Here is a 27,570-nt window from a genome sequence, read left to right as displayed (position 1 = left end):
TACAGTGAGAAAATGGCATCTGTAAACCAGGAAGTGGACCCTCATTGGACACTGGATCTGCCAGCACTTTGATCTTCCACTTCCCAGTCTCCAGAACTGATACATAAATGTTTGTTGTTTAAGCTACCTAGTCTATGGCAACTTGTTATAGCAGCCTGAACGAAGACACCAGTGGATGTCTTAGTCAATCATTAGATGATTAAAGAAATAATGAAGAGATATAAGGAAATAAGGAAGAAGAGAAAAAAAGAAAAAGAAAAAAAGGCTGAGTGAAAGAAAAGTAAGAATCTGAGATGAAGTGTCTAATACAGATAAATACTGTCTCGATTCTTAGTTGGTGCACTAAGCATTTTCAGAACCTGAAACTTTACAGCTTTAATTTATTTAATTTCAAAGATAATTATGTAAGAAAGTCTGGTTGGCTATTCTATATGTATATGTGGATGGATGGATGGATGGATAGACAGATGGATGGATACTGTTTCACTCAATAATAATGTCATCAGAAAATAGACATCAAGGGATTATGCCTAGTTTGGGATTATCTCACAGTGAAAAAACAAAAAACAGAGAATCATAGTCTCTTGCCTCCATGGGATTTAAAGTCTAATGAGGAAACTATTGTTAAATAATAGCACACAAATGAACACTAGTTATAATGGTTAAATTTCATAAATGTGAAGTACAGGATGATTAAGAGTAAACATGGTAGGGGAATCTAGCACAGACCTGAGGTGAACAGGAGTTAGCAGAGTAAGAAGTAGGAGGAAAAGACAACTGCAGACAGAAGGAACAGCCTCTGCAAAGGCTCAGAAGCGGTTCACAGTTTTGCTGGTTAAAAGAACTGAAAGGAGGCTAACTGCCGGGCGCGGTGGCTCACGCTTGTAATCCCAGCACTTTGGGAGGCTGAGGCGGGCGGATCACGAGGTCAGGAGATCGAGACCATGGTGAAACCCCGTCTCTACTAAAAATACAAAAAATTAGCCGGGCGTGGTGGCGGGCGCCTGTAGTCCCAGCTACTCGGAGAGGCTGAGGCAGGAGAATGGCGTGAACCCGGGAGGCGGAGCTTGCAGTGAGCTGAGATTGAGCCACTGCACTCCAGCCTGGGCGACAGAGCGAGACTCCGTCTGAAAAAAAAAAAAAAAAAAAAAAAGAAAGGAGGCTAACTTACTGTGAGAGAGGGGAAGGTAAGAAGGCATGAGCCTACAGAAGGAATTTTATATTTACAAAAAACCCCACAAAACTGAGGACTCCACAGTCATGTTGATATTAATCAACATTATTATGTACTATATCCTATCATTATTAAAGCCATTATCACCATTAAAAAGTATACTCATGACAGAAGAAATTATTTTACATAAATTGATACTAATTCTAATCTAGTGACAATGTCAGCTAGCAGAGAAACAATTTCTTTCTTTTGAAAATTATAATGAAGGAATTAAAATTAAAGAAATGAATTACTCTACTTATCTTTTTATACGTAACACAATTAAATCTCTTTTAAAATGTGAAAAGGAAGAAAAATTTTATAGTATTTTTATTGTTTCTGTACCACAAACATTCCCTAACTCTGTCAAACATGAAGCTTGTTTAAAAGAAAAAGAAAACTAAACACAAATATTTTCTATAATTTAAGAGTAATCAGGCCTGAAAGTTGCAAGGTTCTGGAGCTTCCAACTTTCAAGAATAATCCTCTATAAAGGCCTCATCCTATGTGTGAATGTAAACAAACAAGACCTACTGAAATGTTGTAAACATGCATAAACACCAAAACTGCAGCAAGAATAGAGAATGAGAACTGAAAACACAATATCAAACCATTTGCATTTATAGGAAAGTCTTAGACAAAACCTAATATGTTGGCTAGAATCTTGAAATATTTAATGCTGAGTTTCAGATTTATCTTTTTTAACAAACTATTAAATATCTGTGCTCTCTAAGTCAGTGATTCCTATCGCTGGGATGGGTTTGCTCCCAGAGACATCTGGCAATGTCTGGGGACATTTTCCTTGTCACAATGAGAGGTGGGTTGTGTGCTACTGGCATCTAGTGGCCAGGGGACATCTCACAATGCCCAGGACAAACCCACACAACAAAGAATTACTTACCCCAAAATGGCAATGGTGCTGAGATGGAGAAACCTTGGTTTGAATGATCATTTAACAGGTAGTCTTTATTTTTAAAATATTACAAATAGTTGGAAAAAAACTATTCAGGAAGACTCCTAATTTTTCTTGACAAGTCTAACAATACATTTATCATTGTTTTCATTATTTATGGTTTTCACTATCAAAGGAACGACTTGGGAGTTACAAGATTCCACTTTTCAAAATACCTTTAAAAAAATTAGATTTTGAGCTAAAACCATGACACAATTAGAAAGACAAGTACTTTACCCTGAAGTGGAGCTTCTCTGGCTGGCTCTGGATTGCTTGGGGGATGGTTTGGAATAACAGGAGGCACAAGGGCTGAGTGATCTTCTGTCCATTCTATGAAAAAGAAAAGAAAGTTTCCTATTTTTCCTTCAAATGGCTCATTGAGTTACTTATGATTCACCTTATTATTAATAATACTCAAGGCAATAAACCAAGGGCAGATAGCTTAGATTAAAAAGAAGTCGTTATCTGGCCTCATTCTATGAAGCTCTTTTTTTCTTGTCTAAGACGTTTTGGGAAAGAAATATTATGATATAATGAATAAAAACTCCAGTTCTCTCCGGCTGGAAAGTCCAAAGTGAGGTCAGTTAAAAAATGTCAGGAAAGATATAGTCAACTAATGGCAGCTGTATGAGGGAGAAATTTCTCTAATGTGATTGAGACATGAGCTGGGCTGCTGAGGCCAGCTTGTCTTAGGTAGGGAGGAAGATGAAGGTAGATTTCAGCAGTTTGCTAAGGGTGTGCTCTTCTGTTATCTCTGAAATCCAAATGAGACCTATTACAAATACTCCTGGGTCCTAACTGTAGTCTTATTCACCTTGGAAGGCCAGACATAACTCACAGTGAGTGACCCTTGAGATGGCACCCCAGAATCACTTCCAGCTCAGCTAACATATTCAATTGTATATTCTCATTTGCAAACTGCACTTTCTAACACTACCAAGTTTTATCAGCTCAGGAAAGATACATGAAAAAATCCTTTTTAGACAAAAAATAACAGATGTTGATAAGGATGTGGAGAAAGGGGAATGCTTATACACTATCGGTGAGAATGTAAATTACTGCAACCTCTACAGAACCACCATACAATCCAGCAGTCCCACTACTGGGTACCTGAAGAAAAAGAAATCATTCTATCAGAATGATACCTACACTTGTATGTTTACTGCAGCATTCACAACAGCAAAGATGCAGAATCAACCTAAGTGTCCACCAGTGGATAACTGGATAAAGAAAATGTGGTATGTATGCCATGGAATACTGTTAAGCCATAAAAAAGAGAATAAAATTATGTCTTTTGCAGCAACATGAATGGAACTAGAGACCATTATCTTAAGTGAAACAACTAAGAAACAGAAAGTCAAATACCACATGTTCTCACTTATGAGTGGGAGCTAAATAATGTGTACTTAGGGACATGGAGTGTGGAATAATAGACCATGGCAACTCGGAAGGGTTGGAGGGGGATGAAGGATGGTAAATTACTTAATGGGTACAATGTATACTATTTGGGTAATAGTTACACTAAAAGTCCACACTTCACCACCACTTAATATACCCATGTGTCAAAAGCTGCACTTGTACCCACTAAATGTATATGAGAAGAGTTCTTTTTAGCTAGAAAAGAGACTAAGGTAGATAATATTTCAGTGGGTGAATATACACAGACATACATACCTACTCTCTCTAAATTGTACAGTCCGGGGCAGTGGTTGGCAAACTATGGCCCACTACCCAAATTGGGGCCAATTCCTGCTTGGATACAGCCTGTGAGCCAAGAATAACTTATATTTTCAAATGGTTGAAAAGTAATAAAAAGGAGAATACTTTGTGACATATGAAAATTACATGAAGTTCAAATTACAGTGCCCATAAAGTTTTATTTGAACACAGCTACACCTATTCATTTACATATTGTCTACAGCTATTTGCATACTACAATGGCTGAGGTGAGTAGTTCTAACAGAGATTGACTGTATGAATCACGAAGCCTAAAATCTTTATTATCTGGCTATTTACAGAAAAAGTTTGCCAACCTGTAGTCTATGGTTTATATTTATTATATTCAATATTATAGTAACAGAAGCGTTACACTTGATATTCTATTTGATATTCACATATTATATTGAGGGGAGTATTAAGCCTATGATCCTAAAAGATCACAATGAAAAACTGGGGAAAGCCAGAGTATCTAGTAACAAACAAATGGCTAAATAAAGCAGAGGCATTCACGAAATGGAACATTATGTCACCATTAAAAAGTATAAGCTAAATCTATAACAGCCAACTTTGTAATATGTGCAAGAAATAAAAAGTGAGAAAACAGGTCTCACATACATACTATATATGTATAAATTATTATCAGATTTTTGTTAAAATATGCATATATGTATATCCCTAGAAAATTTCTGCACAGGGCTTATCTCTGAGAATGGGAAGGGGCCAAGCAGGGGAGAATTTAATGTTCTATACTACCAAATTGCCCATATTTTTACAAAGAGCATGAATTAGTCTATAATTTTAAAAAGCATACAAAACTACCAGCTCTTTCTGATTCTTTACACGTAATGTTCCTAAAATTAAAAGTTAGTTTCATGCCCAGTAACTCCACTTAAAGTAAAAATGCTAAAAGTGGTTTGGATTTAGCTACCAGTTGCAATGCAAATACTGCGGGGGCAAGAGATTTCCTTCCCCATCAGAAAGTTCTCTGATCTAATGATGCTCCTTGTTAAATTAAAATGGAGATCTGGGTGCCTTTGAATTAGGATCTCCACTTTGGCCATCCAGAGGAACATGGAGAGGGGGTTCTCTTCCTCCCCACAGGACATCAGCTCTTCAGTGTGGCAAGAGAGGACTCAACCACTGAGGCCAGTTCTGACCACACGAGGGTGTCAGTGCTCAGATTTCGCCCCATGCTCCCCTGCTCAAGAAAAAGCCTAGAGGAAAGAGGCCAACCTTCTGTCTGCTGCTGCTGCTGCTGCTGTTGCTGCTGCTGCTGCTGCTGTTGCTGCTGCTGCTGTTGCTGCTGCTGCTGCTGCTCAAGCTGCTTCTTCCGTTTGGCTTCTAGAACCGGGTTCTCATACTGTGTCTTCCTGTTGATGTGGCTGGGGAAGACAACAAATAGTATTCAGCTTGAAACACTTCATCCCACCAGCAAAATGCCAATCAGACCAAGTCCCTGGAATCAAACTGAGCAGAGCAGGTGGTCTGAGATGCTAACCCTCGTGTGTTAAAATGCTCAGTTAGAAAGAGGAAATAAAAATGAAAAGTTTCCATTACTGGCTGCTTACATGCACTAAGCACTGGGCTATCAGTTTTATATGCATTTTATTTAAAAGTCCTCAGTAAATGCCAGGAGGTAAGTCCTATTTTTATTCATGTCTTATGAATAAGGAAAATAAGTGTCTGGGCAGTTAAATACTTCACCTAGCATAATATAGCTAGTAAGCAGTAAACAGGCATGCAAGCTCAGGGTTGTCTGCTTTCAAATCCCAGGATTTTAACCACTGACCCCTCTCCAAATGTCCAAGATACCACCTGACAGGGGAAGCTTCTTTAATTCAATAAGAAGCAGATTAAGGAATTAATAAGAAATAAGATTAAAGTGGCTGCGTGACATTGTCTGTAACAGACAATGCCAGAACTGCTGTGTAACTGTCTGCAGCAGGTTTCACAGAAGCATAAGCATTCATCCAAACAATGAAGTTAAACAAAGAACTTGACTCACATCTGTTAACTATTTTGATCACTAAACACAGACGCACAATTAAAAGTACAGGCCTTAGGCAGAGAGATTCCAAATAAAGTTAACCTAAGTAGATGTGATGTGCTCAAAATGACAAAGATCCAAACACTTAGCTACAAAACTAATTATATATATATGTATACATATGTGTACATATATGCATATATATGGTGCATATATATGTGTGTATATATACACACACACACACAAGCATATACATATAAATATACATTTTTTTTTTTTTTTTGAGACAGAGTCTCTGTCACCCAGGCTGGAGTGCAGTGGTGCGATCTTGGCTCACTGCAACTTCTGCCACCTGGGTTCAAGCGATTCTCCTGCCTCAGCCTCCCGAGTAGCTGGGATTACAAGTGTGCATCACCATACCTGGCTAATTTTTGTATTTTCAGTAGAAATGGCATCTCACCATGTAGGCCAGGCTCGTCTCGAACTCCTGACCTCAAGTGATCCACTTGCTTTGGCCTCCCAAAATGCTGGGATTACAGGCATGAGCCACTATGCCTGGACTTATTTTTCTTAATTCAAAATAATAGTTTATTAGAAATTTAGGAGCATACTATTGTGATTATTTAGATTATTTTTTTTTTAAAGCTAGGCTTTATTTTTTTAAGCAGGCTTATCAATAGAAAGGATAGACTGATTGCTCTTAATTTCTATTAAAGGCCTACATGTTTATTTCCTAATTCTTGTAGCAATTTCATTCTAAGAAATGGTCTACCATTAACAGGCACATGAATCTGAAAAGACACATGGAGAACTGTGTGGTAAGATAACAACTTGCCCCTCAAACTAGTGTCTTCACCCATAAAAGCTTTTGTCATCTTTTCCTGCTCTCTCGATGCATAAACTAGTTGAGGGACAATTCAAAATGCGCTTCAAATAGCAAAAACCCCACAGTACATCTGTGAGAAAGATGATCTTTGGGGCGCACAAAAGAAATTTATTTTCTGAGGGTCAGAGGGACAGCCAAGTTTGCCTCTCTGATGACCCATATTACCAATCTCTCTTTTCAGGCAAAGTGGAGGTAAAAGTTAGTACTGGCCAAGGACACTTGCTATATTGAACTCATAATTTTTACAATAAGATGCTGGGCATCTATTTTATGGCCTGGCACTTTTTTTGTCTTGTGTTCATATCACCAGGGTATTATACAAATTACTTTTCATCACCAGCAGCATAAAGGAAAGAAAATATGACAGTTACATCTTCAGTGTGGCAGGTAGGATTGTTTCTACAACATTTATAGGGCATTTGCTTCTTTTGAAGGAAATTTTATTAGTTACCTCTCATTTTTCTCATAGGAAATTATATAATACAAAGCTCTTTTTTTTTTTTTCAATGTCCTAACCTTTGGGTTTCTTTTAGTATCATCCTATCAATCAATAGTTTTGATGAAAGGAAAAAGTGGGAGCCCAATGCTAGAATAAGGCATGCAGTAAAGAAATTACGAGGGTTTTAGACTTAAAAATGGGAAACAAGAACCTCAGGCAAGAGGGAAACAAAGAAACACACAAAGTCTGCATCCTAGGCTAGTTCTCCATTTTCTCCTCAATCCTGGCAACATTACATAAATTACCGTGGCTGAACCTTTTGGAATGTGTGAATGAATAAAGAAGTAATTGCTAAGGAGTTCAGATCTGGGGAGAGCAAAAAGTAGACAAATCAGATACTCCTTGTAAAGATAAACAATCCCTCTTCATCTGGTCTACTGAATCCTGGCTTTTCTCATTCATTCATTCATTCATTCAACTAATACTCATTAAGTACCTGCCATATGCCAGGACCATGTTGGGCCTTTGTGATGCAGTGGTGAACAAAAGACATGGATCTTGCCCACGTGAATTTAATAATATGATTTGCTATTTTCAGATTTATTGAATATTTTCTCATTCATTAAAATATGCAAACATATTTTCATCATAAAATTAATCTTGTTAACTGGTTTGTGCCTTATAATGATGTCAGGCTGTACTTAACACAAATGTACATAATTATAGAGAGGTATAAACTAATGTGTGGATTGTGAATGGGCACTTACTCTACATAGTAGATACCATAGACAGGGTCTTCAATCTTTTCCCAACCAGCAGGCAGTTCTGAAAAACAAAAGAACATTCAGGGCAAGAAGAGCATATTCTTGAAGAGCCTGGGTATTTTCAACAACTGAGTTAGGCAAAAAGAGAAAGACTCATAAAAATGCTTTAAGTCCAATTAAAACTGTATATCCTAACCAAAAAAAAAAAAGTATCCATTATTTTATCAGTGTATTTTTCTACATGAAGAGCAATTCTTTATCTACTGGTATTTTGTGCAAGAAAATAAAACTTAATAAAATGCAGCCTTTATTCTAAATCACTATTAAATTAGATTTTAACGAAAATATAGGTTAAACTTGCCTTGAATACCTAGTTCCTATCTTAAATGTTTATGGTTTTCTCATTTGGTTCCTAGGCCATCTTATTACACAAGCAAAAATGGATGAAAATTAATGTTTCATTTTCAATACAATAGTGTTGCTTTGCTCTCCTTGAAATAAAATAAAATCTGCATCTTATTTTCTCCTTGTTCCTAATGAAAATGCAGTTGGGTTTTTGAACTACACACATCTGTCACTCAATTGCTATCTCTGGGCTGGCCCATCTTTCCCAGCACTTAACCTGTGAAAACAGTAACACAGCTCCTGATCCCTAAGAGCTCACTATCTAAGGTGGATGAATTTATTTCTTTAAATGTGGTGGTACAATGGCACTGGGGGATGTATGTGCCTTTCTGAAAACTCAGCCATGCTCTACAGACCTTCCTAAGGTTTCATATCAAAAGTCAAAACTTTATTAAACAGGTAATAGTTCTGTTTGAACAAGAATCTGTTGTGGAAAGGCCCACTGCACCATATTATTTTACTTGGTGAAAGAAGGGACTAGGTTGTGTTTTTTTTGTCATTAAACAATCCTTTCAGGCAGAGCAACAGTTATTCAACTTAATTTTAAAGCTTCCTTGGTAAATGTAGTCAAGGCAAACTTATGTAATACCACACTCTGAAATGAATAATTAGTCCTAGAAGTAGGTATTAAGACCAACTTTGATAGAATACTACAAACTTGAAATATTTGAAATAGATTTTTGTTTAATTCAAGGAATCATGTGGTCACTAATTTAAATAATGATGTCATCAGGGCAGAAGGCTTACATATGCCACAAACAGTTCCAGACTGAGGTGGAGGCATGCACAGGCACACAAACACATTCAGACTAATTACTCAAAGTTTATGTTTTGTTCAGATTTGGCTGCACATCAAGAGACATTAATTTCATGGTTTTTGCTCCACATGTTACTTGTTTGCAAACAAAGAGACAGGTTTTCCCCCCTTTTCTTCTAAATTAAAAAGAAGAAACATTTAGCAAGTTTTAAAGAAGTCTTTGACTTGTAGGAGACATAAGCTACTAAAATGCAAGAGAGGTCCAATTTGCAGATGTTGATACAACTTGGCATTTTTATATACTGAGTCTTGCGGACCGATGCAAATTAAATGCCTAGGAAATGCTTTCCCCTTACAAAGCTGGAAATTACCATTTAAATGAAAATGAACCAGGAAAATATTTCCAAGGAGTTGGGAAATTGAAGATTAAAAAAATGCAAATTGGTGCACAGTCATACATTTGTATAGGGCAGAAGGGTGGGTGGATGTGAGGAGACCGCATTAAGTTTCATAGAAACACCATCTCTTTTCAAAATCTGCAAGCTGAGATATGTGGCCTGATTATCTTTAGATAAAACAGGGGAAATATTAAGCTTTCAAGTTACTCAGTTATTAATTTGACAAACATTTGTTGAATGCCCACTGTTTGCCTGAGGGTGTGTTAGGCACCAGGGACACAAAGAGAAACGCAAGTCCATCATCTAAGCAGAAAATTCAGCCACGTGGTATGTGCTCTGATGGACGGCCGAGGAGGGTACTAGAAAAGAAGGTACCCGTGACTTCTTTTCTAGTGCCTAGTCAACAACTTAATATTCTAGAGATGAAAAATGGGGCCAGTCAACTGGCGTCTCTGGACATTTGTCAGTTTAAACACATCTTTTGGAACAGATGAGCAAATTCCAGAAATTGAAAAGATAGTTTCTCACTTCCAAGGTGGTCATTAACTTAATCATAGAAATTAGTCTCCTAATGCTTAAAATAGAAATGGGTCATCGATTTTAAATAGGAAGATGTTTGTCCTAGAATTTGCCATTTGGTTCTAAAAGACTGAAAAAGGCAGAAAATATTTAAGTCCAGAATGACATTATAATTTTTTAAGCAAACACTCTGAAGACTCTTAAAAAGGAATCCTCGTATGACTAACCACAGTCAGGTAGCAGATGAGACTGCACAACCTATCACAGAGATTTGAGGTGGCTAAGATCCTTTTGGCACTGCCCAGATATGAGACTGAGCCTTAGTTCTTTCATTTATCTCTACTACTCTGTGGCCCTGGGCTACTTACTTAACATCTCTGAACCACATCTTTCTCCTGGGTTTACCTCAAAAGTCAATGGTGGATTAAACAAAGATACTTCTGAACACTTAGCACAGTTCCTGGCACATAGAAAGTGTCCAACAAATGGGAGCTGTTACAGGAAAGCACAAAACGAATAAGACAGATGTCTGTGGCCTGTGTACTTGCTACTCCTGCCTCTGAAAATCTCATGCTGCACCATTTTGTCTCCACAGAGCACATATTGAGCAGTCAAAGGTTCTAAGTTCTTTTCAAAGAGACTTCTCTGGGTATAGATTGAAAATCATGCTCAAAATCAGAGATACATTTCAAAACTGTGACTTAGTTTTGGGTGGGAGGAGAACTTATTTTCTTGGCTCTATCTCCCCTAGTTGGTTTCACCACATGAATACCCTATAATTCCAAAAGAAGGTTCTGCAGGTGCTTTTTAATTCTGGGGAGATGTCTGCAGAGGACGTGATAAATTCTGCAAACCAAAGTACATAATAGAGCAACTGACCCAGCTCAAACAACAGAGTTCAGAAATGACAACTCTATAATCAAATGATCTGTGTCCAACACCCAAGCCAGTTGCCCACGCCTCTCAGAGGCCGATTACAAAGAGGGTTTCCTTGTCACATCTGGAATTACATTGTTCACTGAAAACCTGACAGTTGCTATTGTTTGAAATTAGGACCCTCTTATTAAGAAAATGAGCAGTGAGCTTGTCAACAGAATCTGGAGTGAATGCAACAGAAAACAGTGTGTGTGCACGTGTGCTACTCTTTACACAGTGGACATGTGCAGGCAAAAATCAAAGGTTTTATCTCTACCTTTCCCACAAGAACACATTTGGGCCATTTCTATAGTATAGAACGCATTCCTCCCTTGTGCTGTGTTAATGGAAAAAAGCACCATAAGAAAGTACTGAAAAATCCAAGAAGAGGGAATTAGGTAATAAATAATAACACTGCAAATAGCTAATAGCACGTGCTAATCACAGGGACAAATATTAAAACACTCTTTCATGAAGTCATCTCATAAGCACCATGGGAGCTCCTCTTTTGGCCCCTCTTTATGGATAAGGAAAGGGAAGCTAAAAGAAGGTGAATAGCTTGTCTAAGTTTGCATAGCCAGTAAGCAGGGGAGCCAGACACTTTGATCTGAACCCAGAGAAAGCCAAGAGAACTCATGTTTAGAGCCTTTAACAGCATAAGCAAGTCACCACGATATCACAGTTACATGTGGGTAAAAATGCAGAAACGTCTTCCCTGAAAATTTCAAATTCAAATTTCCAGAGAAGCAAATAAGGTTGTGCCCCTGTACACAGCTATGCTATCTCCACTGGCTGCCAGCAGACAGCAGAGTGATCTCTCACACGTATTACTCAGGTAGCAAGAGTGGTTGAAATTGGCTGAACAAATGATTAAGACACTCACTTTGTGTCTGGAAAACTTATTTCTGTCTCTTTCAATTACTTTATCTAATATCATTGGATTGACAAATTCTTTTTTCAATCAAATTAGTTTCAAATTGTTCTATCATTCAGGGTGAACCTTAAGTCATCCCTCTCACAATGACCACAAAGACAACTTATTAAACATCTTTAAAAATAGATCCATCAATAGTTATTGACCATTGCTGGCATGTGCATCAATTACAACAGATACGTTCCAAATGTTAAGAAAAACAGAGCTTGGTTCTATTCCATCATAATTCTAGCCAACCATGACTGATTATCTTTATCTCACATAACAAAAATAAAGAAAACCAAATGAATGCAATAATCTGTATTAAATAGATTTATATTTTCAGGTCTTTAGGCAATCTCAAAAATGCCAGGCAGATTCAATAATCTTAGTATAGTTCCACTCATACTGATGTTAAACAATCTTCTACTTAAACAATCTTCAGTTGCTAAAGAATCTCCCATCAGCCGAGGCTTTCATCCGCAATTTAGCTGAAATTTATGCTTTCCTATGCATCCATTAACAAATGTATCAGATGGAATGCAAACTAATGTTAATGTTGTTCAAGGTTGAACATAAAGGACTGAACGTAATAGCAAACATAATTCAATATATTCCAATAGCAAAGAAACAAGAATTTGGCATCATCTGCTAGTATAAATTATTCCTAAACAACAATAACTAGAGTAGTCACGACTTGATTTGCATTGACACAACTCTAAGGCAAACAGTACATATAGGTGCTGCATCACTATATACACAACCACTCACTATAATGGCAAGGTCAACATGTAGTCTGTGACGTAATAACAACACAATCCTAAGACTTAACTATTCAATTCCTCAGTGACCTTCTTTTATTGCAAGTGCTCCTATAATGCTCCTTAAACTAGTCTTAATGGATTTTTGTTTGTTCTGCTTGGCTTTTTTGTATTACCCAAATAACCATCCGCACTAAACAAATAAAGAAATAAGACTGAGACAGGTTACGCGAAAGTTCAAGGGATCCAGCGAGCATCTCTTTGGTTCTTTCCCAATCCTCACTTTACAAGACCTACCCATTACCAATTTGCTAACTCTCATTCTAGTCTCTGTTCAGTCAGACATTTTCTTTGTAAACATAATGTACTACAACTCTGCGTCATGCCTGCAGTCAGACACACAGGTTGTAAGACTGACCTTTCCTGGATAAGCTAGAATGAAAATCATAATTGGAGGAGTGCAAACTAAAGAAGCAGAGGGATTAAGCAATTCACTGGGGAAGAAAACCATGCAGGCCATGCCATGCACGTGTCATGCAGCAGCAGCAGGCAGGGAGGGTTTACCTAGTTCACTGTCCAGCTCCTCGGTGTGTACCCCTTCTTCTCCAAAGGAATAGCAGGAATGAGACAGAAAAGAGAGAAAGCAAAATTCAGACACCAGCACCAAGAAAGGAAATCTCCTCAGGAAAACAGCAGCAAACACATCACTCTAGTTTGTCCTTACCTGCATTGTGGCTTATTTCATTGGCTTGGATAGTAAACTTGCGACCTCAGTGTAAATCACAAAACGGGAAGAGCTGATATTGGCAAAATAATTACATGGCTCATTTCCTTGCATGTCAAAATAGGATTTGATTGGTTGTAAAAGATGACAAATACCTTTGCAGTTTCAATGTTCTTAAGTGGGAAGTCACTTATTACAGACCTTATTGGGAGTAAACAAAGCTGTTAGACCTTTCATTATCAGTCCTTTTAATCCTTCAATAATCCTCTAATCAGTGAGGCAATTATACTCACAATTAAAGCATTATTTAACTTACAAGTAACAGTGCTGCTTGAAAAATGGAAGGTGAGGTCAAATTGAAAGTGCAGACTGTATAATGAGCTAACTTTGATGTCTTTCAAAAAGGAGCTGGAAAGATGAATTATGTCAAGATAAAATATATCAAAGAAGAAAGCCTTGAAACCTGCCCTGAAGGAGTGCTGGGAGGCATTTTACTGGTTTTGTGAGAAAACACACACATACACACACACACACACACACACACACGCACACTTTCTAAGTCAAGCAGCTCAGAAATATTAGAATTAAAATGTCCTCAAAAATTTCAGGGAGCAAAACAAGTCCAAATCCTTTCTGTTCTTGACCTCATCCTCTTGCTGTCAGTAAAACATTTTATTATTATTGAGAAGAAAACACGGGAGAACACACAAAAATCATTTCATACATAATGTTTCCCCAGAGTCAGGGCAAGTGGCTCCTATAAGCTTCACAAACACAGGGATTGAGCCTGTTTTCACTACCACAACAGGCTCAGGGCCCAGTGTAGCTTTCTGAACAAGTTAGGTACTAAATATTTCTTGATGAATGAATGAATGAACCAATCAATCAATGATTCACTTAAATAACCAACATGGGCCTAGACACCTTGTAAACTCCTGATTTGTTGTGGGGTGGGGGGAGGGGAGAGGGGGGAGGGATAGCATTAGAAGATATTCCTAATGTAAATGAGGAGTTAATGGGTGCAGCACACCAACATGGCACATGCATACATATGTAACAAACCTGCACGTTGTGCATATGTACCCTAGAACTTAAAGTATAATAATAAAAAAAAAATGATCCCACCGCCAACGGTAAGTTTTGATTGGTACCGTTTCTTAAAAGGAGAATCTAATTTACACAAAGTCATCTGTGAAAACGCCCATTTGGACATTATCTAATATCTTTGGGAGCATTTGTTCACTTCTTCAGTAGTTATTTATCAAGACCTATGACGTGCCAGTCACTGTGCTAGGTGACATATCAAAATGAACACAATCAGGGGCCAGGCGTGGTGTCTCATGCCTGCAACCCCAGCACTTTGGGAGGCCAAAGTGGGTGGATCACCTGAGGTCGGGAGTTCGAGACCAGCCTGGCCAACATGGTGAAACCCTGACTCTACTAAAAATCCAAAATATTAGTCAGGCATGCGGCGCTCACCTGTAATCCCAGCTACTCGGGAGGTTGAGGCAGGAGAATCGCTTGAACAGGGAGGCAAAGGTTGCAGTGAGCAGAGATCATGCTACCACACTCCAGCCTGGGTCACAGGGCGAGACTCCATCTCAAAAAACACAATCAGACATCTCTACTTTTCCAGAACAGGAGACAAATCCAAAGCTCACACAAATAACACTAAAATTAAAGCTATGATAAGTTCTCAACAGAGTAAGATAAATGAGTGACCTAATCATATCTTTGGGGGCAAAGTCATGGAAAAATTCCCTGAAGTATAACCTGAAGGATATGCAAAGTTTAATGTCTGTTATATTCATTGACACATTCGAATACCTAGGATGCACGTGACATACAGAAAGTATTCAATAACTATTGTGAAATGTAAGGGTATTCTAAGAGAGAAATGCACAGTTAACTGACATGAGGCAGGAACTCAATGAGGACTAGTAGGGATGATGAAGAGCAGAGAGTAATGAAATAGTGTGAGAAAACCTAGAGAGGCTGGCCACACAGGGCTCAGAGAAGCAAGCTACGGACCTGGCATTTCCTAAGCAGACCCCGTGGAGGTTGTCAGCGATAACATCATCACATTTACATTTTAAAAGATTTCTCAGAGTGCAACATAAAAAGGAGAGTGAAAAGAGTCTGTATGGGAGATGAGCATGATCCCAGATGAGAATGGTAGATGCGGTGAAAAAAACAGTGAATGGATCCAAGAGATATTTTGGATGCCAAGTGAATTCAGCTGGTCACGGGTTAGAAATAGGTGTGAAGAAAACTGATATATCAACGGGGAATTTTGAGTATGCATAAATTTACCATGAATGGAGACAGGAAACACTTTGTATATTATGTAATTTGGGGGGAAAGATAATCAGTTTTAATGGTTTTAATATGACTGAGTCAAAGTCTCCTTGAGACAACCGTTGACATTATCAATCAGATGGATTACAATATTGGCCTGGAGTTCAAAGGCAACATTGAGGGCTTCTAACTGAACTGGACACAGCAATGACAGGAGTCATTCATTAACATCAAAATCTCAAACCAGTTTCTCAATTTTCTGAGATAGGAAGTAGAACATATCAAATCTTTACAATAATTAAGTACGATGCTATACTGTTATGCCCCATATGTATGACCTACAAAGAACAGAAAGAAATACGGGGACAATATTTGCAACCAATATGTTTTTCTGCTTTGTGTTATAAATAATAACAAGGCAGCTTTGTGTTAACTGGCAACAGAAAATGCAAATTGATACTTACCATAATCTGATTATATATTTATACTGTTTGTGTGTACCGGCACACAGATATACATAGAATTTCTACCAGAAACAGAATATACGAATTCTAATATTAAAGAGATAATTATAAACTAACTGCATTTGGTATGAATACATTCTTGTTCCAAAGGAAACAACATTAACACAAAAAGATAAGAATTTTAAGAATTAAAAATTACTAGATTTGGTAACAAAAATGTCAATTCCATTCAATACTTTTACTCTATGTACAGTTTTTCTCAGAAAAAGCTATTGCAGTATTCTATCACTTATAATATTGTATTAACAGGCATTTTCATAAGTTCCCAGAATAATTACAAAAGGGATATTGACATTGAAGACCCTGTGGTAATGAGTGCCTAAATTGCTTTCAAAATGATAAGGCATCAAATAATGATTATCGTTCCATGAAGTTTTAGGGTTGAATGTGTTTTATGCTCTGATCTTTGAAAACTGGTTATTTATGTTCAGGTTGAGCAGTCATTATCCAAAATGGTTGGAATCAAAAGGGTTTCAGATTTTGCATATTTTCAGATTGGAGATACTTGTGTAATATACTTACCGGCTCAGCATCCCTAATCCGAAAATCCAAGATCCAAAACGCTCCAGTGAACATTTCCTTTGAGCATCATGGTGACACTCAGAAAGTTTTGGATTTTGGAGCCTGTTGTTGTTTTGTTTCTTTCTTTTAAGACAGGGTCTCTCTCTGTCAACCAGGCTGGAGTGTAGTGGCACAATCACAGCTCTCTGCAGCCTCCCACTCTTGGGCTCAGGTGATCCCTCTGCCTCAGCCTCCCAAGTAGCTGGGACCATAGGCACACGCCAACACGCCTAGCTAATTTTTGTTTTATTATTTGTAGAGTCAAGGTCTCACTATGTTGCCCAGGCTGGTCTTGAACTCCTTGGCTCAAGTGATCCTCCTGCCTCAGCCTCCCCAAGTGCTGGGATTACAGGTATGAGCCACACCATGCCTGGCCAATTTTGGAACATTTTGGACTTCAAATTTTGGGATCAGGGATACTCAACCAGTATTATATGTTAAACAGAATACTGAAATAATCAGTACAGTCCATTATCTCCCAAGCATGCAAAATACCAGAGCTGAATGAACCTGTTCTATTCCTTCTTCAGGAATGAAACAAAGCAACAAAAACAAAACAAGCATCTTGGTCATGCCTCCTAAGTTAGAAGGACTTTTGTTTCCATTTGAAGTAACTCAGATAAATACCGACACAATAGTCTATGTCATTTAAAGTAATCTGCAAACCATGGATAACAGAAGGATCATGGAGTACAAGGTTTTGACAGTATTATACTTTAAAATACTGCCTTGCATTTTCAAAAAATCTTCAAGTTTATGTATACAACAATTCTGCACTATAGGACAAATAATAAAGTTCTGTTATCTTACAGTAAAACACATATTTAATAATTATACTACTAATTCACATGCCAGAATTGAATAATGAGTAGCAAAGTAGAGAGAAGCAAACCATTTCCCTTTTAATTCTTCCACACCAAAAAATAATTTTGGTAGAACTTGGGATAGACGTTGGTGTACTGAAAAGGGACACACTAGCTCTGTTTTAATTTTTTTTTTTTTTCATTTTGGAGAAGTAATTAGAAAACCCAAAGCCTTGAAATGAACTTTTTCAACAAAAGCTCTTACAGCCAGTTAGTTCACTTCCAAGATTAACAGGGAGAGTGGTGCTCTAGGTAACATCTCAACCTCTGTCTCAAAAGAATACACTTACTACATATTGTGGGTATACTGCAAGTCACACAGAGATTCTCAAACATGTCTAGATCTGTTTCCCCTACCTCCAAGACTAGGGAAGTATGTGAAATATATACAGTTCAAGAAAAACTCCCAACTTTTCCCCCAAGACTTTTTTTTTTTTTTTGAGATAGTGTCTCGCTCTGTCGCCCAGGCTGGAGTGCAGTGGCGCAATCTCGGCTCACTGCAAGCTCCGCCTCCCAGGTCCACGCCATTCTCCTGCCTCAGCCTCTCCGAGTAGCTGGGACTACAGGCGCCCGCCACCACGCCCGGCTAATTTTTTTTTGTATTTTTAGTAGAGACGGGGTTTCACCGTGGTCTCAATCTCCTGACCTCATGATCCGCCCGCCTCGGCCTCCCAAAGTGCTGAGATTACAAGCGTGAGCCACCGCGCCCGGCCAAGACTTTTATAAGATAGGATTAAACCTGAGAATGTGTGAGTGACCAGAGCATCTTTGGTTTCTTTATTCCTAGAGACTTTCTAGAATTTTCTCTAAGTTCCTGAAGACAGAGGATGTATCTTCATTTGAATAGTTTCTAACTCTTCTGCTTCTAATGGAGATATTAGTATGCATCTGTCTTTATCTGTAAACAAATTCTTCTCTTGAAACAACTCTGACTTTCCTCCTGCTTTTGTAAACCACAGTCCATTTAGCAGAAATTGCATTACCTTTTAAAAACTCAACCTAAGGCCTGACTGACCTGGCTACGACTCTTTAAAATTTGCACATGTGAACAGTGCCCCCAATTCACTTAACCCAAGACCTGCCTGGCCCCTTACCGTCATCTTCACACTCTTCCAGAGGCTTCTGCTGCTTGTTCAGGCACCGAGGGTCTAACCAAGACGTTGTTTTCGTGTTATGGCTGCAATCCAGAAACAAAAATAAGATATTTTGTTTGAAAAAAAAAAGCAAGAAGCCCAATGACGGAATTACACACACTTGAATATTTCTTCCTTAACCACAACAAAGATGCTTTACAACAGCAAATCCAAACCAGAAGAGAGCCTGAGTTTAGAATTACGAAATGGCTTGGGGAGGGTCTTAGGTAGGCTTTTTACTTACCTAACATGTGATTATTCAATTACTGGAAGCTTAAAAAGTAATACCGTTTTATTTTTGAAAAATAAGTTACAAATGATAGTTCTTGCCTATACCATCTACACTTGTCTAGATTATTTTAGACTTTGCATTTGCCACAGAGAAAACTTCAATTTATTTTAAATTTATCTATGATTTGAATCTTGGACGCTGAAACTCACAAAGAGGGCTGCTATTTCATTCATTATATTACATAAGAATTCTCATGACAGCATGAAACTACTCAATTCACATAAATCACTCCAAACTACCAATACACACCATTAAATCACAATGTCCTAAATTATGCTTTGGACATAATGAAGGCAGCCCCAGATTACTCGTCATAAATAGAATCTGGACCAAGGATAAGTTTGGAGAGGCTAAACATGTCACTCAACTGCCTTTTAAGAGGTACAGTTCAATTCTAGATGAAGTATTTCAACAGGTGGTGATTTGAAGGTGTAGAGACACATTCCCAAAGATATTGCCATTCAATCATATTAGAAATGTCACCAGAATGGCTGGAAGCATTCAGCCTTTGTGCTTCCCAAAGCAGTGGCCGGGACAAAGTTCTGCTTGAGCCCCCAGGGCACCATGCAGCTAAGCGGGTGGGGCAAACAACTCCAGTCCAGTAGTTCTGGCTACAAACTAGACAGGAAAACAAGAAGTTTTTTAAAAATTAAGTTCAGGCAGTAACTTAAAACTTTTTTTGAACTGTGACATTTCGGTTGTAAATTTGGGAGTTGGCAGGGAAGAGGGATTGCCAAAGTTCTTTATTTTTGATTCAAATCTTATTAATTGTTAAAAAAAATGGCTTAAGAGAAAAACAGAATCTGCAAATGCATACACGTTATATCAACTGTGTTAAAATAAAAATAACAAAAGGTAATATAGCAACCACCACCATTACCACCACCAATCCTACTTAATGTGACCACGTATGACTGCCAGAATCTGTTCTTACAATAACCCTATGAGAGAAGTATTATTAGCATTAAAATTATTGCTCCCCATATTACAAATGAGAAAACTGATAATAAAAAGGTAAAGCAATTTGTCTAAGGATACCCTGCTGAGATATCACAGAACTGGGAATTAAACCCAGAGAGTTTTGCACTAGAATCCACAGTCTGCACTACTCCTACACAGTAAGGTAGTAAAAAGGATCATTGTTAGGACAGGAGATTATGCAGGATTAAGAAAAACTGTGTTTAAAACAAAAATAACTGTAGATTCACATTCAGTTAAAAGAAAGAATAGAGAGATCCCACGCACCCTTTACCTAGAACCCATCAATAATAACATCCTGCAAAACTATAGTATACCGTGACAACTAGGACACTGATACTGACACAGTCAAGATACAAAACATTTTCATCATCACCGGGGTCCGTCACGTTGCCCTTTTATAGTCACACATGGTTCCCTTCCAACCATTCCCCCCAACCCTCTTCTTAATCCCTGGTAACTACGAATCTGTCCTCTATTTCCATAATTTTGTCATTTCAAGAAGGTTATATAGCGCTGGGCATGGTGGTAGACGCCTGTGACTCCAGCACTTTGGAATGTCAAGCCAGGCGGACTGCTTGAGCTCAGGAGTTCAAAACCAGCCTGGACAATGTGGTGAAATGCCATCTCTACAAATAAATACAAAAAAAAAACTAGCCAGGTATGGTGGTGCACACCTGTGGTCCTAGCTACTGGAGAGGCTAAGGTAGGAGGATCACCTGAGCCCAGGAGGCAGAGGTTGCAGTGAGCAGAGATTGTGCCACTACACTCTAGCCTGGGCGACAGAGTGAGAGGCTGTCTCAAAATAAAATAAAAATAAAAATAATTTTAAAAAGAATGTTATATAAATGGAATCATGGTATGTCATACTTTATGACTGGCTTTTCCACTCAGCATAATTCTCATCAAGATTGTTGTATATATCAATAATCAATTCTTTTTATTGCTGAGTAGTATTCCATGGAATGAATGTATCAAAGCCTGTCTAACCACACAAAGACATCTGGATCATTTCTAGTTTTTGGCTATTTGGACAAAGTTATTATAAACATTCATGTACATGTTTTTGTGTGAATTTAAGTGTCCACTTCTCTGGGATAAATGATCATGTGTGCCACTGCCGGATGGTATGAGCTGCATGCTTGGTTTCTTAGGAACTGTTTTCTAGAATGCCGGACAACCCCAACAGCAATGGATGAGAGACCCAGTTTCACTCAATTTTTACCATCACTTAGTGTTGTCACTACTTTTTTACTTTAGCCATCTTAATACGCAAATGACATCTCATTGTGATTTTCATTTCCATTTCCCTAGAGCTAATGGGGCTGAACTAATTTTTTCATGTGCATATCTTCCATCTATATACCCTTTTCAGTGAAATGGCTGTCCCTCTGTCCCTGTCTTTAGTTCACATTCTAAATGAATGGTTTGATATTTCTTTTCACTATGGAGTTTTGAGAGTCCTTTGTATATTCTACATATCAGTCCTTTTTTAGGTGTGGAGTCTGTAAACATTTTCTCTGTAGTTTGTCCTTTCGTCCTCTATCAGACTCTTTCACAAATCAAAAAATTTGCATTTTAATGATGTCAAATTTATCATTTTTTCTTTCTTAGGGATCTTGCTTTTGATGTCTCTTTGCCTAGCCCTGTATTTCAAAAATCTTCTGCTTTTTTGTTTCCCTAAAAGTTGTATTATGTTTTACATTTCAGTCTCTGATTTATTCGGGGTTAATTTTTTGTTATGAAGTGTGGGGCTTAGGTGGAGGTTAGGTTACATGCCTCTGGTCGTCCACTTGCTCCTGGACCATTTACTGAAAAGGCTATCTGCCCTTCGTTGGAATGCTTTCAAATTGAATTGATTTTGTCAAAAATCAGTTGGGCACACTTGTGGATCTATTTCTGGGTTCTACCTTCTGTCCCGTTAAGTTATGAGTCTATTCTTTCACCAACACCACACGATCTTTATTATTGTGCTATATAATAAAGTCACAATAATGTAAATTAGTACATTTGATATCAAGCAGACTAATTACTATGACTTCATTCTTCCTTTTCGTAATTGTTTTAGCTATTCTCTTTCCTTTGCCTTTCCATTTATATTTTAGAATAAACTTGTCTGTATCTACAAAAAGACTGAGATTTCGACAGAAATTACATTAAATCTGTATATCCATTTGGGGAGCACTGACATCTCTATCAATTTTGAGTCTTCCTGTCTGTCCATGAGACATTGTCTCAAAACAAAATAAAAATAAAAATAATTTTAAAAAGAATGTTATATAAATGGAATCAATGTATGTAATACTTTATTATTGGCTTTTCCACTCAGCGTAATTCTCATCAAGTTTGCTGTATATATCAATAAGCAATTTTTTCTATTGCTGAGTAGTATTCCGTGAAATTAATGCATCACAGCCTGTCTAACCACTCAAAGACATCTGGATCATTTCTAGTTTTTGGCTATTCGGACAAATTTACTATAAAAATTCATGTACAGGTTTAAGTATGTTCTCCATTTATAAGGAACTTCTTTGATGTCTTTCATTAGCATTTTATAGTTTCCAGCATATAAGATCCAATATATGTTTTGTTAGATTGACATCTGTATTTTTTTTTAAGCAACTTTAAATTATATTTTATTTTTTATTTTGGTGACCAAGTATTCATTGCTAGTATATAGACATACACTTGCTATTTATTAAATTGTAAATTTTTGTGGGTACATGGTAGGTGCATATATTTATGAGGTATAGAAGATACTTTGATACAGACATACAATGTGTAATGATCACATCAGGGTAAATGGAGTGACCATCTCCCTCAAGCATTTATTCTCTGTGTTACAAACAATTCAATTATATTCATTTAATTATTTTTAAATGTACAATTACATTATTATTGACTACAGTCACCCTGCTGTGCTATCAAATACCAGATCTTATTCATTCTTTATTTTTTTGTAGCCATTAACCATCTCCACTTCCCCCTTATCACCACCCCACCACCCTTCCTAGCCTCTGGTAACCATCATTCTACTCTATCTCCATGAGTTCAACTGTTTTAATTTTTAGCCTCCACAAATAAGTGAGAACATGTGAAGCTTGCCTTTCTGTGCCTGGCTTATTTCACTTAACATAATGACCTCCGGTTCCACATAGGTTGTTGCAAATGACTGGTTCTCATTCTTTTTTATGGCAGAGCAGTACTCCATTGGGTATATGGACTCCATTTTCTTTATCCATTTATCTGTTGATGAACATTCAGGTTGTTTCCAAATCATGACTAAGGTGAACAGTCCTGCAATAAACATGGGAGTGCAGACATCTCTTCAATATACTGATTTCCTTTCTTTTGGGTATATACCTAGCAATGGATTGCTGGATCATGTGATAGCTCTATTTTTAGTTTTTTGTTTTCTATTTTTTTTTTGAGGAACCCCCAAACTGTTCCCCACAGTGGTTACACTAATTTACATTCCCACTAACAGTGTGAGAAGGTTTCCTTTTCTCCACATCCTCGCCAGCATTTGTTATTGCCTGTCTTTTGGATAAAACCCATTTTAACTGGGGTAAGATCACTCATGATAGTTTTGATTTGTATTTCTCTGATGATTAGTGATGTTGAGCACCTTTTCACTTATCTATCTGCCATCTGGAGTCTTCTTCTGAGAAATGTCTACTCAGATGTTTCCTCCATTTTTCAATCAGAGTACTAGATTTTTCCATAGTGGTGTTTGATCTCCCTATATATTCTCGTTATTAATCCATTGTCAGATGGACAGTCTGCAAATATTTTCTCCCATTCTGTGGGTTGTCTCCTCACTTTATTTCCTTTTCTGTGCAGAAGCTTTTTAACTTTATGTGATCCCATTTGTCCATTTTGCTTTGGTTGCCTGTGCTTATGGGGTATTACTCAATAAATCTTTGCCCACTCCCATGTCCTAGAGAGTTTCTCCAATGTTTTCTTTTAGTAGTTTCATAGTTGGAGGTCTTAAAGTCTTTAACCCATTTTGATTTGACGTTAGTATATAGAGACAGATATGGGAGAGTTTCATTCATCTGCATACGGATATCCAGTTTTCCCAACACCATTTATTGAAGAGATCATCCTTTCCCCAATGTGTGTGCTTGGCACCTTTGTCTAAAATGAGTTCACTGTAGATGTATGGATTTGTTTCTGGGTTCTCTATTCTGTTCCATTGGTCTATATGTCTGCTTTTATGCCAGTACTGTGCTGTTTTGGTTACTATATCTCTGTACTATAATTTGAAGTCAGGTAATGTGATTCCTCCAGTTTTATTCTTTTACTCAGGATATGTTTGGTATTCTGGGTCTTTTGTGGTTCCATATATATTTTAGAATTGTTTTTTGTATTTCTGTGAGGAATGTCTTTGGTATATTGATAGGGATTGCATTGAATGTGTAGACTGCTTTGGGTAGTATGGACATTTTAACAATATTGATTCTTCCAATCCATGAACATTGAATACAACTGCTATTTATATGCTTATCTTTTATCTTGCAACCTTGCTGAACTCACTTATTATAAAATTTTCTTGGTACATTTATCATGATTTTCTACTAAGATAACCATATAATCTGCAAACAGAAGTAGTTTCATTTGTTCTTTTTCAATCTATATGGCTTTTACTTCTTTATCTTGAATCATAACCCTGGGTAGAACTTCCAGCATGATGTTGAATAAGCGCAGGAACAGCTCAGCACTTTGGGTGGCTGAGGCGGGTAGATTTCTTGAGCCCGGGAGTTGGAGACCAGCCTGGGCAACACAGAGAAACCCTGTCTCTATAAAAACTACAAAAAATTAGCTGGGTGTAGTGGCATGTACCTGTAGTCCCAGCTACTTGGGAGGTTGAGGTGGGAGGAGCACCTGAGCTCAGAGAAGTTAAGACTGCAGTGAGCTGCGTTCACACCACTGCACTCCAACATAGGCAACAGAAAGAAAAAGAAAAAAAGAAAAAGAGTGGGGACAGCTGACATCCTTGGCTTGTTTTCACACTTGCAGGGAAGGCATTTCATCTTTTCACTATTAAGTATAATGTTGGCCATTGGTTTTCTGTAGATGCTCTTTAACCAGTCAAATAAATTTCCTTTAATTCCTATTTTTCCATGTGAAGAGTGCTGAATTTTGTCAAATGCTTTTTCTGCATCAATTAATATGAGCATTAATTCTTTAGCCTGTTAACATGGTGGGTTACATTGATTGATTTATTTGAATACTGAGACAGCCTTGGTCATAGGAAATTGCTGATTACTACTTATTAAATTTTGTTAAAGATTTTTGCATCTATGACTTTTTTTGTACTGTGTTTAGTTTTGCTATCAAGGTATTATTAGCTTCATAAAAATAACTGTAGACTGTTCTTCCTCTTTTATTTTCTGCAAGAGATTATGTAGAAATAGTGTAATAGTTCAATATTTCTTTTTCAGGAGTTCTTAAATATACAAATTCATCTCTCATTATCTCTTTTTTTTTTTTTGTGATGAGCGACTCCTCATTTAAGCCTGGGAATACTACTTGCATTACTTACTTTTTCTTTTTTTTTTTTGAGACGGAGTCTCGCTCTGTCACCCAGGCTGGAGTTCAGTGGCGCAATCTCGGCTCACTGCAAGCTCCGCCTCCCAGGTTCACGCCATTCTCCTGCCTCAGCCTCCTGAGTAGCTGGGACTACAGGCGCCCACCACCATGCCCGGCTTTTTTTTTTTTTTGTATATTTAGTAGAGACGGGGTTTCACCGTGTTAGCCAGGATGGTCTCGATCTCCTGACCTTGTGATCTGCCTGCCTCGGCCTCCCAAAGTGCTGGAATTACAAGCATGAGCCACCGCACCCGGCCTTCTTCTTCTTTTTTTAAAAAATTATACTTAAGTTCGGGGATACATGTGCAGAACGTGCAGGTCTGTTACATAGGTATACATGTGCCATGGTGGTTTGCTGCACCCATCAACACATCATCTACATTAGGTATTTCTTCTAATGCGATCCCTCCCCTTACCCACCACCCCCTAACAGGCCCCCCAGTGTGTGAGGTTCCCCTCCCTGTGCCCATATGTCCTCATTGTTCAACTCCCACTTATAAGTGAGAACATGGGGTGTTTGGTTTTCTGTTCCTATGTTAGTTTGCTGAGAATGATGGTTTCCAGCTTCATCCATGTCCCTGCAAAGAACATGAACTCATTATTTCTTATGGCTGCATAGTATTCCATGGTATATATGTGCCACATTTTCTTTATCCAGTCTATCATTGATGGGCATTTGGGTTGGTTCCAAGTCATTGCTATTGTGAATAGGGTTACAGTAAACATATGTGTGCATGTATCTTTGTAGTAGAATGATTTATAATCCTTTGGGTATATACCCAGGAATGAGATTGCTGGGTCAAATGGTATTTCTAGTTGTATATCCTGGAGGAATTGCCACACTGTCCTTCCACAATGGTTGAACTAACTTACACTCCCACCAACAGTGTAAAAGCATCTCTCTGGCATCTGTTGTTTCTTGACTTTTTATTTATTTATTTTTTTATTTTTTGAGACGGAGTCTTGCTCTGTCGCCCAGGCTGGTGTGCAGTGACACGATCTCAGCTCACTGTAACCTCCACCTCCCAGGTTCAAGCAATTCTCCTGCCTCAGTCTCCTGAGTACCTGGGACTATAGGCTCGTGCCAACACTCTCAGCTAGTTTCTTGTATTTTTAGTAGAGATGGCGTTTCACCATGTTAGGCAGGATGGTCTCTATCTCCAGACCTCGTGATCTGCCCATCTTGGCCTCCCAATGTTTCTTGTTTTTTTTTTTTTTTTTTTTAAGACAGAGTCTCACTCTATCGCTCAGGCTGGAGTGTAGTGGCGCCATCTCGGCTCACTGCAAGCTCTGCCTCCCGGGTTCACAGCATTCTCCTGCCTCAGCCTCCTGAGTAGCTGGGACTACAGGCGCCCACCACAACGCCCGGCTAATTTTCTGTATTTTCAGTAAAGATGGGGTTTCACTGTGTTAGCCAGCATGGTCTCAATCTCCTGACCTCGTGATCCGCCCGCCTCAGCCTCCCAAAGTGCTGGGCTTACAGGCATGAGCCACCCTGCCCAGCCTGTTTCTTGACTTTTTAATGATTGCCATTCTAACTGGCGTGAGATGGTATCTCATTGTGGTTTTGATTTGCATTTCTCTAATCACCAGTGATGATGAGCTTTTTTTCATATATTTGTTGGCCACATAAACGTCTTCTTTTGAAAAGTGTCTGCTCATATCCTTTGCTCACTTTTTGAAAGGCTTGTTTTTTTCTTGTAAATTTGTTTAAGTTCCTTGTAGATGCTGGATATTAGCCCTTTGTCAGATGGATAGATTGCAAACATGTTCTCCCATTCTGTAGGTTGTCCCTTCACTATGATGATAGTTCCTTTTGCTGTGCAGAGGCTCTTCAGCTTAATTAGATCCCATTTGTCAATTTTGGCTTTTGTTGCCATTGCTTTTGGTGTTTCAGTCATGAAGTCTTCGAAAGGTATTGCCTAGATTTTCTGCTAGGGTTTTTATGGTTTTAGGTCTTATGTTTAAGTCTTT

The 27,570-nt window shown here is 38.0% G+C and overlaps 1 protein-coding gene across 12 annotated transcripts in view; it reads right to left on the bottom strand.

Moving 5' to 3' along the window:
* Window positions 1-27,570, bottom strand: part of MAGI1 (membrane associated guanylate kinase, WW and PDZ domain containing 1) — a 681,166-nt gene that overhangs the window by 83,245 nt on the left and 570,351 nt on the right. For 11 of the 12 annotated variants that reach the window (XM_055260326.2, XM_055260327.2, XM_055260328.2 and 8 more), the window contains exons 6-10: window positions 18,693-18,775; window positions 13,193-13,228; window positions 7,964-8,021; window positions 5,118-5,266; window positions 2,403-2,495 (exon numbers count right to left, since the gene is read on the bottom strand). In XM_055260326.2, the coding sequence (XP_055116301.2) occupies window positions 2,403-2,495; window positions 5,118-5,266; window positions 7,964-8,021; window positions 13,193-13,228; window positions 18,693-18,775 (419 nt within the window). The remainder of the gene's footprint in view (window positions 1-2,402; window positions 2,496-5,117; window positions 5,267-7,963; window positions 8,022-13,192; window positions 13,229-18,692; window positions 18,776-27,570) is intronic. The other variant, XM_055260322.2, reaches the window with a different exon arrangement.

Source organism: Symphalangus syndactylus, chromosome 21 (genome assembly GCF_028878055.3).
Source record: "Symphalangus syndactylus isolate Jambi chromosome 21, NHGRI_mSymSyn1-v2.1_pri, whole genome shotgun sequence".
Classification (NCBI taxonomy): Eukaryota; Metazoa; Chordata; class Mammalia; order Primates; family Hylobatidae; genus Symphalangus; species Symphalangus syndactylus.
This window is presented reverse-complemented; position numbering and strand designations above follow the sequence as displayed.